At 37.2% G+C, this 19,334-nt stretch overlaps 1 protein-coding gene across 3 annotated transcripts in view; it reads left to right on the forward strand.

The window, feature by feature from the left end:
* The window catches only part of AFAP1 (actin filament associated protein 1), a 106,693-nt gene that overhangs the window by 48,625 nt on the left and 38,734 nt on the right, over positions 1–19,334 (forward strand). For all 3 annotated transcript variants that reach the window (XM_042812836.1, XM_042812834.1, XM_042812833.1), the window contains exons 3-5: positions 2,736–2,833; positions 14,084–14,192; positions 17,464–17,675. In XM_042812836.1, the coding sequence (XP_042668770.1) occupies positions 2,736–2,833; positions 14,084–14,192; positions 17,464–17,675 (419 nt within the window). The remainder of the gene's footprint in view (positions 1–2,735; positions 2,834–14,083; positions 14,193–17,463; positions 17,676–19,334) is intronic.

A 19,334-nucleotide genomic window follows, 5' to 3' on the forward strand; every position in this document is an offset into this window, starting at 1 on the left:
TTAAAGAAATACAGTTTAGGCATTTTAGAGGAAGGATATAAAGTGATTAAAGGATCCAGAAATATGCCTTCAAATTATCCTAAATGATGAATCATAATTAATCTTGATGTAGAAAATAGATGACTGAGAATGAGCTCTTAGACATAACAAAAAAAGCAGTGTGCAGTGGCTGGATGTTTGTTTCAAAGTGGAAATAAAGCACATTTTTCGAGCACTGAAGATATGAATTAATGGGAGAACTTAGTAAGGTCTGCATGCTGTTGCTGGCATTTTTTCAAGATGTAATATTTTGCTAAAAGGTATGCTGTAGTTCAAGCAAGAATTAATTAGAGGAAGTCCTATAGCTCAGTTAAGCAAGAAGTCATAGGATTATACTTCATATGTCTATAAACTCTAGTTTAAGGATTTGTAGTTTCAATAGAGTGTAAGCCAGCACAGCCTCTAAAAAAAGCATCCTGTTAGTCTCCCCAGGCTACTCATTCTTGCTCATCGTGTGTTGCTGCTTCCTTTCTGCTAGCACAGGCATTGTTTGCTTTTTTTACTGGTTTGTTCCTGACCAGCTCTGGTTCAACCTAAGGCCACACACATGCCTATGCCAGCACAGAGGAGAGGCTGGTGCAGGACAGGATTCAGGCAGGAAAGGAGTGAGCTGCCTCCTTGAGAGCCATCTTGTGCTGGCTCAAATTGGCTGTGAGACAGTAGAAGGAGTCATGCAGATGGACAGAGATGACCCTGCTGCTTTTTTTATCAGCTGTAACATTCAGTACTCCCATCCCTTTGAAACTATTCGTCTCTTCATTAAAATTAAAAGCAATGAAAGACTCTTAAGCCCACAGAAGTCTGTAACTAAGCTGAGTTGTCATTCCGAGTCTGTTTTTCAAAACGTTGCTTTACTCCACCCACACAGCTCCATGAGAGCTCGCGGATCGCTGGCACGGTTTCACAGCCCGAGGTCGGTGCAGAGTTCAGGCTCGTTATAGGCATTCGAAAAAATCAACTGTGTGAATCCAACTGTGTATTTCAATTGCTGAAGTAAGCCATTTAAGAACAACAGGGAATGGTAATGAAGGGTCAGTGCAGCTGGGAACTGAATGGATTCTTTCTAACATCTGGAAGTCAACAATTACACTTTTCTTCATAAAGGTGTGGAAATTATAATGGTTATGTTTCAGTAAAACACTTTAAATTGTCGCTTTCGTTTCAGTAAGTTGGAAAAATCTTCAGAAATCTTTTACATTGTGTTCTTACATCTCCTAAATGCACACCACTCCCTTCACTTAATACCCATCAGGGAGCTGAACCAGTCAGATGTACTCTTCACATCGTGGCTGCCAGGCCTCCACCTTCTGCATGTCCAAACCAGTGGTCACCTTCAGGAGCCGGCAAAACTATAAACTTTGTTTTTCTTCTGAATCTTGGCATGCCCAAAGTACTGTAGGTCTGAACAAAACACTTGGCATTTCCTTGTGAAACTCAGACTTCCTTCTAAAAAACAAAGGCACAAACAGTTGATTTTGGAGTAAGAGATGTTAGTGGATTCAGTCATTTAATATGACCATCATTGTTGCTGGTTTCCCTTAAAGGGACTTGATGTCAGAAATTTATAATGCTGACTTTGATGCAACTTGTTAAAAGGATGAAAATATTATAGCAGGTTCTTGCTAAAGCACACATAGTTTGGGGTGAAAACTAGCTTTACAGAGTGAGTAAAATCCACTTGGAATATATATTTTTTCCTTCAGTAAAACGTCCTTCATATTTGAGTTTTGGTTGTTACGGAAAGCATGGGAACATGAATTCATCCTACATAAGGAGGAACAAGTAAAATTGAAAAAAAAAAAAAACAAAACCAAAAAACAAGTGAAAACAAAAAAAAATTGAATGTTTCCCAAGACTAATCTGCATCTTGATTTGTAGGAAGAAAGAAGAATCTGTGACCCTTAGAGATGGTTTATTTTATCAGTGTTATTTTTCAATCTATGACTTCAGAGCCAGTGGGTCTGGGTTATTGTGACAAGAAACATTTAATCATTAATTGCATTTTTGAGAATTACATGATCTTGACCAAAAGACATCCATTTGACTATGTAAATATACATTGTATAAACTTACCTAAACACTATGAACTTAATTCAGTCTAGGAGTAAGGAAGGTATGTCCTGTTGGCTGATTTTTTTTGCCAAAGCATTGAGATGCACCCTCCCCTTGATATTCAGAAAAATAAACAATGCCATGTTCCTGTGAAGTGAATCTGAATGGAATTTAAATTATTGTGCCAGAAACAGCAGAACTAGTGGTTTTCCCGAGGGAGGAAATAGACTGTTTTATCTGCTATATGATGCTGCTGAGACTCTTCAGAGTGTTAAGCATGGTATCTTCCTCATATCACTGGTTTTATCTGTGATACATGCCTGACAATGTTTGAATTTTAGATTTTTCAGTTCCAGATGGGTAGGCAGTTCAGCGTGATTTCCAGTACATTTTTTCTCTGTCTGGTATTTGTTGATCCAAATATCATATATGTCATTATCATATACAGTAAGTATGTGTTTGCTGTGCTTGATTAAATTCCTGAATTCCCAGCATTCTTCAAGTTTTTCCTTAGTAACCAGGGTTGGGAGGCAGGTTGTGAGAAGGACTGCAAGCCAGATTTCAGTGTATGATGATCTACATACAGAAAAATGTCCCGTTTGCATCCACCAAAGTGTTAAGCGATATGTGTTTCTCTTCTGCAGGTTTTGAAATAAAAGAACATGTGCAGAAACCAGAAGTTGCCAACAGCCTGCCAGCACCTCCTCAAATGCCTCTGCCAGAAATACCTCAGCAGTGGCTGGTGAGTGTTAATTGAGGTATATCAATGTGTATATGAGAGAATGTTTTTGTGATAAGCGCTAGCAGAAATGGTTACAAGGGGAAGGAACCTGCAGGTCCAGGGATATGGTTATTCCTCACAGCACCGATCTGGTTAAGAGAATTGTGTTCAACTTGCAGAAGAGAAGACAAAAAACCTCCCTTGGGGTGAATTAAATGTGGAATCCCAGTCTTTTCCATTTTCAAGATTAGAGTGGCACAAGCCTGAGCAACTTAATCTTAACTTTAGAAGTCACCCAGTCTTGCGGAGATCTTGATGAGGCCCATGGGTCACAGCCAGTTTTGTAGGATTTAAGAATCTGCTTTCCCTGTAGTGAGTCTTACAAGAAGATTCCCTCCTGGTTCTTGAAAAATTAAAGTATGAAGTGTTAAAGTACAGGAAGAATGCTTTATTTTTTTCATAGAATACTTAGTGCCTTTCTGTGCTCAGTCTTCGGGCAGGAAATTCCTGGCAGAATAAGTAGCATTGTGAGTTCTTGGTGATGTTTATAGCAAAGATACTGTCTGCAGATTCAGTTCCTGCAGTTGGGAGCAGCTGTCTTGTAAAGAAATAAACTATCAACAAGTTTTCATTCTCCTCTGTGAATGCTCAATTGCTACTTTAGAGTAGATTTGAAGAAACATTTGCAACCTTTTTTAGAGAGGCATATGCAGATAATGGTCTATCCTATTGAAAGGGGAATGTAGTCTTAGCCCTAACATTGATAAATTATCTATCTTTTTTGTGGGAAAAAAATTTGTGGAAAATATTGTGCACTGGTAAGGATAATCGAAGGCTCTGCTATGAAGACCTTCATTCATTAATGTGAAGTGCATGGTGAGGGCAAAACCCACCAAAACTAGAATTCTGTTATTACATCTCTGCCCAATAGAAGCTTACCTAGTTTACAATCCAATAGCATCTTATGAACATAAGAAACTGGCTTATCAGATCAAACTCTTGGTCAGGTCTTCTTAATAAATCTTTTCAATAGTGAGTAATGCTACACACTTTCATACTACAGAACACATTAAAAACAAAGGTTTTATGTAAAATGCCTTTATCATAGTGTCTCCCTATGTGCTGTCAGCGGTTGGTTTGTGACCAGGAACAAATTTTTATTTTTTTTTTTAAATTCTACCCAGTAAAAGGAAATATTATAGAAAGGGAATATTTATGCTAGAAACATCTGAATTGAGAGCTGATATACATACAGTAGCAAGAGTCACTTAAAGTGGATGCTAAAAATAATTATGCATGAAGTTGAGTGGATGCAAAAGCGATCTTATTAATATGCAGTGAAACCTAGGGAATCCATTTCATGGCTAACAGTGCCTGAAAATGATTATTTTTTTTCTTTAATTCTGGATGCATTTAGCATAAATCACAAGGGAAATGGTTGATGAGATGGAGAAAAATTATGCAAAATGCACACAACTTTGACACACAGACTTCATAAGCTCGAGCCAATTCACTTCCTTGTTCTTTTGTATTTAAATAGTTTCAGTTTAATAAATTGGTTCTGAGGATTCAAATTGTTTTTTTAAAGACAATAAACCTACTTCTCCTTTCTCATGTTAATGGGTAAATTCCCTTAAAGTTAGTACAGCTGCACTGGGTGAAATGCTGTGAAGCATGACTTAGGTCCAGTAGATCAGCAGTTTTTTGCAGGAGTTATATTCAGTTTAGGTTTCAGAGAAACAGAAATAGTGTTCTGAGATACGGTGGAATTAATGTGAAAGCTGGCACAGTTAAAACTGCCTGCTCTGGAGCATGTTCTTATTCTTCTGAGTCTGGCAACATGGTGTTTAGACATGACCCTCCTCCTTGACCAGCCAGTAATAAGGCAGGCACTTTCATCTCAATGAAGTCACAAAGCTGAGCCGTTTTTTCCATAGTAGTGGAAGCTGATTTTTATTCCTGCAGTTCCAGTGTTGCTGTCAGGCTGCCGTGGTTCATGCCTCTACCTCAGTTAGTTAGTGCCACTTTGAGATCAGCAGGAAAATGTTCCAGGCTTCTCACTGTCTTTCCTTATCCAAATACAGGTTATGAGCAACTTTATTTTAAGATACTTAACACGTAATTTGTGATAAAGATGACAGACTACTGTTGTCCCACAAAAGACCAGGTGGAGCCAGAGCAGAGGGCCAAACTTTCTAGTTTTTGACTTTTGGACAATGTTACAAGCTCAGACCCCAATCTGAGTGTTCAAAAATTTATCCTGAAGTCATGTTGAGCTAATGAAGCTGATCGTTAGCTGTTTCTTGGAAACCTTTCCATGCTAGATGCTTCTTTCTTAGACACTTATTAGATGCGACCGGATACTTTTGCATCATCTTTCTTCTAACACTAGACTTGTCATCAGCGATAGTGGCCAACATCTGATTTTTCCTTTCATTAATAGTCTTGCATGGTGATTTTCAATCCACCCTTAATCACTGGGCTCCTAAAAATGTGTATCTTGCCAGTCTCTGTAGAAACTGTACATAATTACATGATTCAGTGATAGTGATGTCTGATAGTGATGTGCTGCCATTCGTAGCAACTTTTTATAGACCAGACTTTTGCATTCCAGAGAAAGAAATTCATTGGCCCACCAGAGGATAGGAAATCCGGCACCAAGATGCCCCTCTTCACGTTACAAGTTGAAAATCGTGTTGTATGGCACTTTGTTTAATCAGCCATTCAGCACATTCACCACAACTTTTCCATTTGCTGAATAATATCTAGTGGTGGTCTCTAAGTCTCCAGTAGAAACACAGTGTGCTGCTGGAACACAGGAATTTACTGGAAGTGGGAATTACTAAGTTTAAATAAACTAGTACTGTTTTAAAATCTAAGTTTTTAGCACAACGGTTACTGAACACGTTGGAAATTAAAGTTTCATTTACACCACTGTTCCTTTTTATGGTACTCAGGGGAGTGCATTGAAAAATGTTTAGTCTGAATTGATGTTTAAGCTTTTACTTATGTAAAGACGTGTGGGTGGGAAGGAATTCAGTCCTCCTTAAAGTAGTGCCAGGAGCCAAAATTATGTGTGGGCAGGTGCTGTGCAAGGTTTCCTCTGCAGATCTGTAAATAGACTTGCATATTTGCTCAGGCTGAATTTTATATCATTTTTATCATTCATCAGTCTGTGAACAAAGATAATAAAATTCATTTTATTTAGAGACATGCTGTTAATATTTAAAATGAAATCTCCAGTTATTAAAATGCATTGAGGCCCAGAGTGTATTCCTGGACTCAATGGGCTTTGGACCAGGTGTTTAAGTCAAAAAGTTGGACTTTACATACACTGGAATAAAGCACAAATCACATGATCTCATAGAAATTATTTTTTTCTGTTTACGCTCCCTTGCCTGTATCTGGTATATCAGACTTTGTGTCAGACTTGGATGGAACCAGTCCTCCCTTGCTTTAGTCCATGCAGACAGCTCCTTCAGACAACCAGCAAAGTAAAAGCTACAGGTGAAGGATGTGAGCGTGTGAGGGATCTCAGAAGTCAACTCCACTCACTTACTAATGAAAATATGTACTTGCTGGCACGAATACAGGGCTAGCAGCTAATGAAGCTTTGCCTGAGATAGCAGCAGAGGAGATCATTGTGTGAAACAGAGTTGAGTTGGTTCTCCATTCTTGAGTCTTCTTAGCTGTGTATTTTTACCTGCTTTCTTACTCTCCAAATCAGCACCTAATTTTATGATGCATCTTTGCACTGGAAGGACAGGCAAGAGGTAGCGCTAGATGGGGGGTCAGAGAAATAGCAGAGCTCTGTGAATACCCCCTGGGGGTTTAATACCTGGGATCCCGTCACTGCACTACCGCTAAGTTACCTTGAAGTACTGAGGCAACAGAACGGTATCCAGTACATCCTGCTGCTCTGATGCATCAGAAGAATATTGGCATAAATTATCCACAGCATGACAGTGACAGAACACTCCTAGCCTCCAAGCATTTGGTTCCATATTACATCTGACAATCAGTGATTTCAGTGCACTGTGCCATCCAAGAAAATCAAATATGAACAGCACGCTTAGCTCTTTTGCATGATTTTCACAGTAAAATTGGCTATACGTTTTGTTTGTCCTGGAATAACGACAATTTAATAATTATTTAACCACAACAAGTGTCCAGCAATACGCCAGAACCCCTGTAGATATAAATCAAAAGGATAGGTCATCTTCTTCCAACCCTTTCTTGCAACACACACAGTCACACTGTAGGAGTGTTTCATATAAATGAGTTTCCTATTGTGGAGATGTGACTTGACAAACTCTTTATCTGGCTGCCTGTCTGATATTAGCTCAGATATTTATTAAAAAATGCTGAAAGGAGACAGTGTCCTTGAAACAGAAAAAAATGATCTGAAATCAAAAGGATTTTTAAGGTGATCTTTTCAAATGTGCATTTAGGTTTGCGGTAAACAAAAGGAAGAGGTACTTTGGTAAATCTATCTTAAATCACGCTCTTCCCAGATTCCATTTTCTCAGCATTGTGTCTAATAAAGGCTTAGTTTTGTTTCTGAAGTATAAATTTGTCCTCTTGAACTAGTTCCCATATCAGTGTCTCTCATTTGCTCTAGTTTCATGATCTTGTTTGACCAGAAGTCACCAGAAGAGGGGTCCCCTGGGCATGGTTTAGATGTGGAAGAGTTTCCATGTTTGTGTATATGACTTCTATCAAGGACAGCTATTAAATTACTAATGCCACAGATTTGATAGGGTATTGTCCCACTTCTTTTTCCTAACATTCACATTTGTGTTCTCAGGTTTTTGATTTCTTTCTGTGCTGTACTTGTTCATTAAAGCACGTTGTCTATGCTGACAGAATCATAGAATCACTAAGGTTGGGGAAAACCACTAAGGTCATCTAGTTCAACCATCACCCATCACCCCATGCCCACTAAACCATGTATCTCAGTGTCACATCTACATGTTTCTTCCCTGGGCAGCCTGTTCCAATGCCTCACCACTCTTTCAGAGAAGACATTTTTCCTAATAACCAACCTCTTCTGGTGTAACTGAAGCCTATTTACTTTCTTAAACATGCTTATTAGTGTGCTGCATATAAATACCTGGCAAAGAAATCAGGCCAGTAAGTACCAAAGTCTTCTCATGCTTTTGTTTGATGCTCTTAGAGAGTATCATTCCAGTGGACATGGTGTTGTTTTTTCACCTTGCTGCTTTGTCTGCGCAGCCATGCCAGGTACCTGGATAAGCTTATAAACTCCTAGAATGCAGGCTGTTTGAGGCAGAATAACCACCTCTGACTGAGGGCCCCATGCTACTTAAATTCAGTTTCATCTTTCTCATGTAATATGCACGGAAGTGTTTCCTACCATAAATTAAAGACCATTTGTTGATACACCCAAACCCTTTGCCTGATATGAGTCAGCTCAATTGTTTTGTCTAAGTGACGCTTCTAAATGGCTGTTTAATGGAACAGGAATACCATGTTTGTGTTTCTGGCTCTTTCTTTTTTTTTTTTTTTTTCTTTTGAATTTATTCCTTAGATCTTCTTTTACTTCCATGGAGTCTGCAGTTTATTTTCACTTCTGTCTTCCTTAGTGTTTGAGTGTAATGCCTTCTGTGGTGCATTATGTGGTGCTTCAGTCCTCTCAGTTTTATTTAACATATTAAATAGTAATTAAATGCAAATTAATCACACACAAATTAGTTAAGTGCCTCTGCTTGTGGAGTGTTTCCTGTATATGTACTGTCCAGACAGTCTTCAGAACAAAATGTGGAGCCATACTACACCCTGATTCATTCTTTAAACATGAGCAAGTCTGTTCAGATCCTTTCTCCATCATTATGTTGCATATATTTTTTTTATTTAGATTTTGTTAGACACTCATTCCTGCATCAGCAGACTTGTTCCTGGGCAGTTTCAGATTCACCTACACTGCTTGGAACACTGTGCCTTCCCTTGTTGTTCGTCTTTCTTAAATCTTTTCAGGTCACCCTAAACACATAAGCTTGTGCTTATATCCATCCCCTGACTAGTAGCCACTACTTCTAGCCTGCAATCTGGCTCCTGTCTGCTCTTCTGAGCATATTCATCTCTTTTCTGCATCTGTGAACTCCAGTCTAGTAAATGCCACTGGCTGACAGTTTAGCAGTAGTAATTCAGCCGTATTTAGTCTTGGAAATAATTATAAGAGCCTTTTAGCACTCCTGTGAGCTACATTTGTTTGTTATCTGTCTGGCTGGTTACTGTGCCTTGTCATATGTGCTCAGAGACTGAAAAGAGGAATTGTTAGACTTCTTTATCACATGATTTGGCTCCTGCTTTCTTAGGGTCCAGTCAGCAACTCAAGAAATTAATAACCTTGGAATACAGAGCTGAGCTCAAATGAAGAATTCTTCTTGGCTTTTGCTTGTCTATGCTCAGGATAACATTTCACTTCTGTATTGTCCGTTATAGTCAGCATTTCTGTCCTGAATATATCCCTGGGCCATCCATGTCCTCATTTGCTGGCAATAAACAGCAATTTCTTTTTAGTGCCTTAGTGAGTTTGACATTATGTAACAACTTTCACACCATCTCCCAGTGCCTGACATCTAGTGATGCTCATTTTTCAGCCATTACTGCAATGTGATGAAGCCTAGTTGAAATGTATGGTCAATTTGGTCAATTTTCCAATTATATTGGCACTCAGTCACTCAATTTCTCAAGTCACCTTCCCTTCTGGACATCTTTTTTTTTTTTTTTTTTTACATCTGGATAGTGGGATTAGTCTTACCCCTCCAAGGTTGATGATGGGGTTGTATGGGGGTCACTTAGAAGCTTGCCCCGATACAAAAGACATGTGCATGTGTCACAGTCTCTTCTTGACATCCCACATTTGCTTGCTGGCTTCTGAATAGCTTTATTATGCACTCTTGCAGTCTTGCATTGTTGTTCTGCAGCACTGATGGGTAACACAGCAGCTGCCCCACTGCCCAGCTGGGCTTGAGCTGGTGGTTGATCAAATAACATGTATGAGCACAGCTGTGGAACTGGGTGTATCAACTGTGTTTACTTCTGTCAAACTTGCTGCTTTTCACAGAAAATCTCCAAGTCCTGAATCACTGTATAAATTGAATTGTTTCTTTCTATTTCCTGCATAGTGTACATCTTCATTGGGGTATGAAGCGATTTTATAACCTCAGGCTCTGGAGGATGACATTTCTTTTCCTCTGCCTTTCATAACACTTTGCACGCTATATACCACTATATCATCATCAGGTATTAGATAGGCTATTCCTAAAAACATTGCTATCTGTCTTGGTAATCCCTGGGCAGAAGGGGGAAATTAAGAATTTGGTCTCCAGGGATAAAGAAAGAAAGAGTTTATTTGTGATCTGTTTAACACAGAGGGGTAGGCGGAGGGGCAAACCATACTAAGCCACAAAATTCATATCTGCACTAAGTCTTCTTAATACTGACTGGTAAAATGAGCTTTTATATGCAGATAAATATTGCTTATTTAGAGATACCTGTTTATTGCTCTTGGCAGTGCCTCCTGTAAGTTGTTTTTGGGCATCCCACAAACAACCCAATTTTTAGTGTCTTGAGAGATCTCAGTTCTGTAGTGTAATCATCACCCCTCCCACTTCTTGGTTTCAGGAAAAGCATTGCTCTTTTTTTTTCTCAGACCCAGCACCTGTTAGACACCTTTATCTGTTGTTTCAACATCACTAGTGTTATTCTGGGCAACAGTATCTCACTCATCTTTGTCCCTTTTCCTCCACAGACATAAAAATAATGGTAATGTTTTTCTAACTCAGTTCTTATTCCTGTGATTGAACAAAGTTATTTGCCCTGAAAGGCAGCATTCTTTAACTTTCTTCCCTGTGGCTGTTGTAAAAAATATAAGTAAAAATGCGTACTAATGCGTTTTGTGCAGGTTACCAGGTTTTTCCTCCTGATACCACTCAAACTGTGTGTTTTATGGTTTTTTTGAGACTTAATCCTTATATGTAATATGTAAATCATTTAGTGTTCTTAAGGACTTTTTATTTTTCGTTAAGCTAATTAAAAGTTATTCAGTCAAGAGTTATACCAGTTCCTAACTCATAACTTCACCATAGTTCTTTCACTGAAGAACTGCCAATTTGAAAAAATTAAGCAATGCAACTAGTAATAGAAAAACAAATATAAATATTATTAAATAGTATCAGAATGCTCACATTTTACTTTTCTTGATGCTCAAGGATGTACGAGTTCCATAGTACCCAAAAAGATGTAGCTGTTTATGATACAATTTTGCATAAGACAGTTTCGCTTTGTCTTCAGTCAGTCGGATTTTCTTTCAATAAGAAAGCAGCCTTGCTTTAATCAGAAGTATTTAATGTTGGATGTTTTTGTTTCTCCTATTTTTTTTTTTTTTTCAAAAATACAATATTTTTTATAATTATTTTCAACTTTGTTATGGCAGGCACTGCAAACTGCATTTCAGAACCAAGGGCTGGGTAATTCACCAATAGATTCCATCTGTGTTGACATTGGCTGCACAGCGCAGCCCGCCCCAGCTACATGAAGTAACGGTGCTCCAGCAGGGTCGAATTCAGACAAGCACCATTTGTGTTTCATTTCCTTTTTTCTTTCCTTCTGAATAACATTTTGTCTAAAAACAAGCTTTTTCTTTTTTTCTTTTTTCTCCTGTTCTGTATTGGAACCTCTTCTTCATTTCTGGATAGCTTTGAAACTTCATTGTGATGTCAAGTTAAAATTGGTATGATACTCAGGATGGCTATTTCCTGGGTGACTTAGGCTTAATAATAATAGGAATTTCATATAACATTTATACACATGACAAGGAAAATAGTTTGAGGCTAGACCAAGATATTAATGTATGTGTCTGATGAAAGAGGTGATATGAATCTGCACTGCCCCGGGAACCTTGACCATGACTCACTTAAGCAAGGCTCTGTAAAGAGAAAATAAAAAATACATAAAAATGAAAATTCTTCTTGAAGAAGTTCGCTCTGATGTGTCTAACAATGCAGTCCACACAGAGCTGATTTGTGCTGGTGTATTGTGCAGAATTCACGATGTGCTGTCAATATTTCAATATTAAGTAACGCAAAGCATGTTTTAATGTCTCTTATACCTGTTGCACAGCAGCAGATAACCTTGAAAGACTCATTTAGTTGTGATGATGTGCAGATTTGCAATTTGTGTTTTTCAACAGAATCACACGGAAATTACACTAAAAGTCGCATTTTTTCATTATTTTGCTTCTTTGACAGATAATTGTTCTAGCAAAACTGGTCTCCAATGAAAATTCATTTGATTCACACTGTAGATAGCAGTAATTTCCTTCTCTTATCTGTAGTTGAGTGTGACATATTCAATGCCTATATCATTTGATATAGAAATAATATTAGTATGAAAGTCAGTCTGACCAAGAATTTTTGTGTCAGTCACAAATCATTTCATTGGTCATAAGGAAGTTTCTGCTGCATGATGACAAGTTAGTGCTCAATGAACTGAAGTGTAGATTTTTTCCTTTTCTTTCTGCACCACTGGGAATTCATAAGCATCTACGTATGAGATGAAATAACCTACTGTATATAAATTTAACTACAGAGCATTCTTAGGCTGGTAATCATCATCTTCTAGTTGAGAATTAGATGTCTCGCATCGGCATGTAGTCAGTGTCATGTCTGGCTCTGAAATGCGGAGATGAAAGTGACAAATAATTTAAAGGCAGACAATGTCATGTTATTAATGCTCAAGTTCTTTCCAGATGACTTTAGACCTATAGCAAAAGAGGAATCTAGTCACTGTGTCTTCACCTGTATACTGTGCAAAAAGGCTTTATGCATTTCCTTGATTGTTTTGCCCACCTGAGATCTGAATGGTGTTCCAGAAGTGTCTTTATCTGGTCATGATCAAAGCCCACCTTAGTTTCTTACTTTGATATCTTTGTTCCCTGAGTTTTGAGCCTAATGAAGACAAACACATTTATTTCTTTGCATGACAATTTATTGAGAAACTGTTACTGCAGAAATAAGATTGCTTACAAGTTATGGTTTTGTAATAGTGCAATAAACCACTGGCTTTGGAAAAAGACTTAAGTTCTGAGTGTTCTGTCCCTGGAGGTGTTCAAGGCCAGGTTGTATGGAGCCCTGAACAACCTGATCCAGTAACTAATTTATTGCTTGGCAACCCTGCCTATGGCAGGGGGGTGGAATGAGATGTTCTGTAAGGTCCCTTTCAACCCAAGCCACTCTATGATTGTGTTATATGATTTCCTCCAATATGAAAATGTAAAACTGAAAACTTATGGCAAATCTGTGTGATTTATATAAAATGCAGTTTTGTTTTTTTGCTAAAAAATAGAACAGTAAAGTCATACGGAAGAAGTCACAGAGCACTAAATTTACTTTGCTACTAGATCAACATACCAGCAGTTGGTCAGCTTTAAATTTAAAGCAGGTTTATATTTAGAAAAGAAGCATTTCAGAATTTGACCTGGTATTTGAAATATTTATTTTATCATATAATAGTTTCTCGATGTTCCAAACTATTCGTTATTTGTTGCTCAGTTTTCTCTAAGTAAAGAATTAATATCTATATTAAGAATTAATTTGCTATTGAAAAACACCACAAGGGTTTTTATTTGCTACTGTATATGAATTATTTTAGATATAGATTTCTAATAAATAAGCTTCAAAAGGGTAAAACAGCCTACGCACATAAGTCTCTTTCCTACAGAGATCTTCTGAGTTTCTAGTTCTTAGAAACTATATCTTTTCAACATTTTGGATCATATTGTGTCCCAAAGGACTGAGTTTGAGTACAGGAGAGAAGGTTCTGCTTCCTTATTATGAGCAGATGTAAAAGTTTGAAGCATAATTAAGTCACTTCCCATCTTCAAATCTCAACCTCTACTTATTATTGTTTAATTATAACATCATATAATTAAGCTTGAGATTTGGACTTGTTTTTCTCCTAAAACCTGCTACTCTGCATCTTATTCAAAGGACAACATCCAACTCCTTCAGAGCCTTGACTTTAGAGATAGTTAAGGTGAAAAACAGTTATATAGTTAAGTATGTAAACCGAATGGCTATGCGTCTCATATGTGACTCTATGTATGTATGTGTGTGTACATACAATATATAACCAGCCTTATGAGCTGATCATGAGCAGATGTTCTGACCACGTTTATTTTAACTCCTTGTTATTATTTAATAACTTTAATTACTTTCTCATTTATTCTTTTTTCCCTTCATTTAGCCACCAGATAATGGGCCTCCGCCTTTACCGACATCTTCCCTTCCAGAAGGCTATTATGAAGAGGCAGTGCCACTTAGTCCTGGGAAGGCTCCTGAATATATCACTTCCAGTGAGTAGTATATATCCAGATTATTTTCACAGCAATTGAATGCTAATTCTAGTGCCTTTCAGCTTTTTTTAGAATTCAGCAGTTATATCTCTATTGGTGCTGTTGTTGTATGTCATAAGTGTAGTTTCATTGTCCTCACCAGCCATGCATTGTTTTGGTATACAGAAAAGTTTTGATCTGCACAATCCAGGCTCCTTTTAGAAGAAAGCAAATCTGGAGCTTCAGGTTAGGTGCACACTGATGTTTCGACTGCTGCTGTAGGCAGAAGGTCCTGATTGGGCCTCTGGGCATATTTGAAGCATGACTGTGCTGGAGACATTTGAATCAGGGGTCCAGAGTTAAGTATTGTCTACTCACTAAACTGCTGATAGTGTAGAGGCCTCAAAATTGGTCTTGATCTGCTGATCTGTTGTTATTCTCCTATTGCACTGATTTACTTGCTAAAGTATACAAATAAAAAGCAAAAAATTGTCTTTTCTGAATTGAGTAATTATTGAAAACATGCAGAATTTCTATTGATTGATGATGTAGCAACACATCATTTATACTGGCTCCCATAAGCCATGTTTAATGCACGAGAGTGTTACATACTTGTTTTGTGCAAAAGGCATAGGCTAGTCCCCCAGGTGACCATTAAAACTTCCTTTGGCAGCACACAAGTACTCTCTGTCAAATTCCAGTACTTATGCAGAGACTCACTGCACTTAAGAGGAGACAGGATGAGGGCATAGTAATGAGAATGTATGCACGGTGTTTTATAATAAAAAGTTGCAAAGATTTTCCCTTTTGCTACTCTTTTTTATTGGGTGAGGTAATTTAATATTTTTGTATGGCCTAGTCATTTTTTGTGTGTGTGTGTTCTGAAGATTGAAGGGATATCTGCCTGCATTTTTCACTGTTTCTATTATTTGAACCAAAGCAAAAACATAAAATAATATTTCTGTCCTTAAGTACTTCCATAGGCATCACCTGAAAACAATAATTATACACTGTGTGGCAGGGAAATTTGCTTGTCATTGTTTGTTACCTCTAAACATTAAAAACCAAAGCAAGGTACCTGGCAGCTCTTAATTTGCTGGGAAATTCAAGATAAGAAGTAGCTTCATATAATGCAAAGTAAATGAAGGAACTTAGGGTAGCAGGATCACTTCTCTTCTTACTTCCTTGCTTGAAATGCTGCAGGGTGGTCCTGCTATACCTTGCAATCTGGTGAACTGCTGACTTGTGTTTTGTTATTAAACAAAAGTCATACTCAGGCAGGAAAATACTAATAGCACAGATATTAATAGCATGGCTAAAGGATCACCTAGAAAAAAAAAGTGGCACAGTATGAAACTGATATCTTTTTGTACTTAACCATCCAAATCCATAACAATATTTAGGATATCAGCCTTCAAATTTAATTAATACTTACATAAATGTTAGTATATGTACCCAGATATCTGAAGCTTTTTTACAGTAACTTATGAGTGCAAAAGTGCCATCGCCCTGCTGTGATTTTGCTAAATTTTCTTATATCCTTGGCTTATAATTTGTATTAAAAATCATCTGCTCTTCTTCTATAATTAAGTTGCTTTTAAATTTAATATACCATTAGTAATTTTATCAACATCCAAAATTTTCACAAAACCTAGTGTATATGACTATTAAAATAAGCCACCAAAGCACTGTATTAACCAAAGATAGAAGCTATAGGTAGTCAGACTGCTGAGATAAAGAAGACGGTAACAGCAAGTTTCTGGAGGTATAAGAAATGAAAGAATAAACTGTTAAATAACTGTTGGGATAGATGCAATTATCTTAAGCAAATATTCCTACAGAGTATTTTTGTAATATCATTAGTAGCAAGGAAACTTTCATACTATATACTATCCCTAGAAATCATTAAAGTCACTCAGACTTGATTAGATTTGATAAAACCCCAGAACAGTTTATTTTGGACAGATGCTTTTCACTTTCTTTTTTTCCTACCGGATTTTCATATTTCTCTCCTTCCTCCCCACCACCACCCCTCCAAAACCTTAAGAGTCTGTTCACGTGCATAATACATTTTCAGATCTTAATTACAATTCCGAGTGCAGCCTCATCTATATTTTTTTAAAATATCTATTTTAAATGAAGATCAAACTATTGTGTATACTACATATGAGATTAGAATATCTGGGGTCAATTTGGAGCCTCTGGTATATCCTGTTGTCAGCTGCACACGGGTTGGGACAGACACATAATAAGCTCACCAGCAATTCAGTCCCTTGTCTTGTTCCTAAGTGCTGTGGGTCTCTTTCCTATGTCCCAGGCTGTGTCCGAAGTACCTAGCTAAAGCAAATGAGAGATTTTCTTCCTTGAAGTTTTTGGGAGAAATTTTATCAACGGGAAATATTCCAAGCAATTCTTCTCCGTGGGAAGATTGTTCACTTCTCCATGTGCCACTGGAAAACAAGTGTGTCTTCATGTCTCAGTAATTATCTGAGGGGCTTCATGTATACCCACATAATCAACTAAATATGCATGGTGGAAATGAGGGCTCTGTAGTAATAGAAAATTAGTTTTGTAATAGAGCGGACTGCTAGAGAGCTGTCTGCATTATTGAAAGCATAAGAACTAAGCAAAGATTGCGTAATTAAAAAGGAATCTTGCCACTACTTCATGAAACTTGGTGCAGGATTAAACTACTTCAGCTAAGCGCATAAGAAGTATTTTTGCAGAATGGTTTTAAGATGAGCAGAATCCATAGTTCAGGGAACATCATCGCCTATCCAACATTAATCATGTCTCTGCAGGTGCTGTAATTGTGAACTACAAGAAGTGTTATGACAGGTAGATAGTACCCCCACATTTATTCTTGTGACCTTTGTCATATGCGGTGTTTATTTCTTAATGTGCTTTACTAATATTTACATTTCTATGCCTACATTCTGCATTCTGCAATCAGTGAGATCGAGACATTTTCTCTGTAAAAGAACTACAAATGATGAAAGTATCTGCCAAGTAACACTTTGAAGGTAGTAAAGCCATTTATTCCCAGCTTGTTTTTCAATTCAAATTCACAAGGTTTCAACACCTCTGTCTCTTGTAGAATTTCATAATGGAAATACATCTTTTATTTAATTAACTTAATGTACTGATATTACTAAGCACTGAAACAGTAGTTTGTTCATGGCTGACATTCAAAAGCCTTAGTTTAAAAAGGCACCCTGTTGGGCTCTTCAGTTATTTCTGTACACTTAATGGCTAAATGTTTTAACTTGACTCTCTCATGCTTTTCTTGAAGATTATGACTCAGATGCTATGAGCAGCTCTTATGAATCCTATGATGAAGAGGAAGAGGATGGAAAGGGGAAGAAAATGAGACATCAGTGGCCTTCTGAGGAGGCCTCTATGGATCTGGTGAAGGATGCCAAAATTTGTGCCTTCCTACTTAGAAAGAAACGATTCGGGCAATGGACCAAACTACTGTGTGTTATCAAAGAAAACAAACTACTGGTAATTCTTATTTCTATCTGCCTGTATTTTCTTTCTACCTTTTAGACTGTGTATTTATTTTTATAGAGATTTAGCTTTGGAATAAGTTCTGCAAACAGTGGCCAAGTCTACGGTAACCGTACCAACAAGTTCGGTTATGATTTACCCAAGAATCTGAAAACTACTGAAATTATAAGCGTATCATGTAACCACTTAGGCTTTTATTGCTCTTAAACCCAGTCGGTTCCCTGATGTAGGAAAGAAAGTCTAGCCTATTAGCTTTCACTGTATTTCATTTGGAGAAAATTTTGCTGAAACTATAAATCCAATCTTTCATTCCCTGTGGACCAAAAATCTCATAGGGAGCTTTGTGTATGAACTGTTGGATCAGACTGCTGGAGAGAAAAGTCCCTTGTTAGACTGAGAACTCACTTGGCAGCATATGCTGTTGTAATGTATACACTTTAAACTAAACCTTCACCATCTGTTCTGCAGTAATTACAGATGCAGCATTCACATGATGCACAGCTGCATTATAGAAATACATCCACTTGTTAGTGGATATATTTGTTTCTTAAGCAAATCTGTCATGTTTCTGAATGATTGGAGGCACCAGTAAAAGATTCTGAAAGTTAGTAAATTGTCAGCTTATAGAAGTCTTTTTGTTTGTTGAAAAGAAGGCCTAATTGAGATTCATTTCTGTGATATTTAAAGCATTCTGAGGCTTATAGTAACGTATCAGCTGGGGCCTCCCAGTCTTCCAGTCTGATGTTTGCGATAGGTCTAGCTAATTATGTAACTAGTAAATACTATAATATCCCAAGGATTAAAAGCTGATTAACACATGATAGAAAACTTTCTGTAGAACCTCAGTATTCTACACGTGTACAGGACAGGTTAGGGGTGTTCACTTTCCAAGTGCATTAATAGTTATTGGCTGTATGGGAACTGTCATGATATGAAATAGAGATACGTGGGTAACAAGCTTCTGGAAATCTAGCTGGAGTTCACTTGTTAGTTTTCCATGGTTACTGAGGATTTAATGCTTGTATCCAAACAAGGAAATGTTTAATGTGATTTGGTTTGTATCGTGCTGTAACGTCACTATTTTTAGTCAACATTTTTATCAACATATAACAGAACCAAGTCAGGTTTCAGGACCTGAATTACAGCTTGAAGAAAAGAAAGAATAAAAAGGGAAAGAAGCAAATTTTCTCAGAAGTCACACAGTATTTCTTCTAGAATTATGTTTGCTGTTCTGTAGAGAAATATGTTATTTTTTTCTTTTTTCCTATAGCCACATGTGTGGTCTGCAAAGATAATTCTCTTTATAGGGATTGTCTTTCATTAATTCTGTAACGGGTATTAAGAAAATTAAAATCCCAATAGGAGTTTAATGACCAAATTACACAAGATTGGTTTATTGTTTGAAGGAGGACTTGGAGATATAACTTATGAGATATGCAAGTAAAAAAAATATATGTTCTGAGGGATTAGAAATTGCCAGCATTATAAATGTGGCTTTAATGAAAAAACAAAAATGTTTTAATTAGAATTAGACATTAAGAATAAGACTTAGTAGAGAATTGGTTTTTTTTTTCACATACAGTTACCTAATATATAAATACTTCAGTTTTAGTAATGCGTAACTGTAAAAAAAATTAAATTAGTGTAAAGGAA

This window comes from Centrocercus urophasianus, unplaced genomic scaffold (assembly GCF_019232065.1).
Source record: "Centrocercus urophasianus isolate 14NV4802_14NV808 unplaced genomic scaffold, USGS_Curo_1.0 seq_13, whole genome shotgun sequence".
NCBI lineage: Eukaryota > Metazoa > Chordata > Aves > Galliformes > Phasianidae > Centrocercus > Centrocercus urophasianus.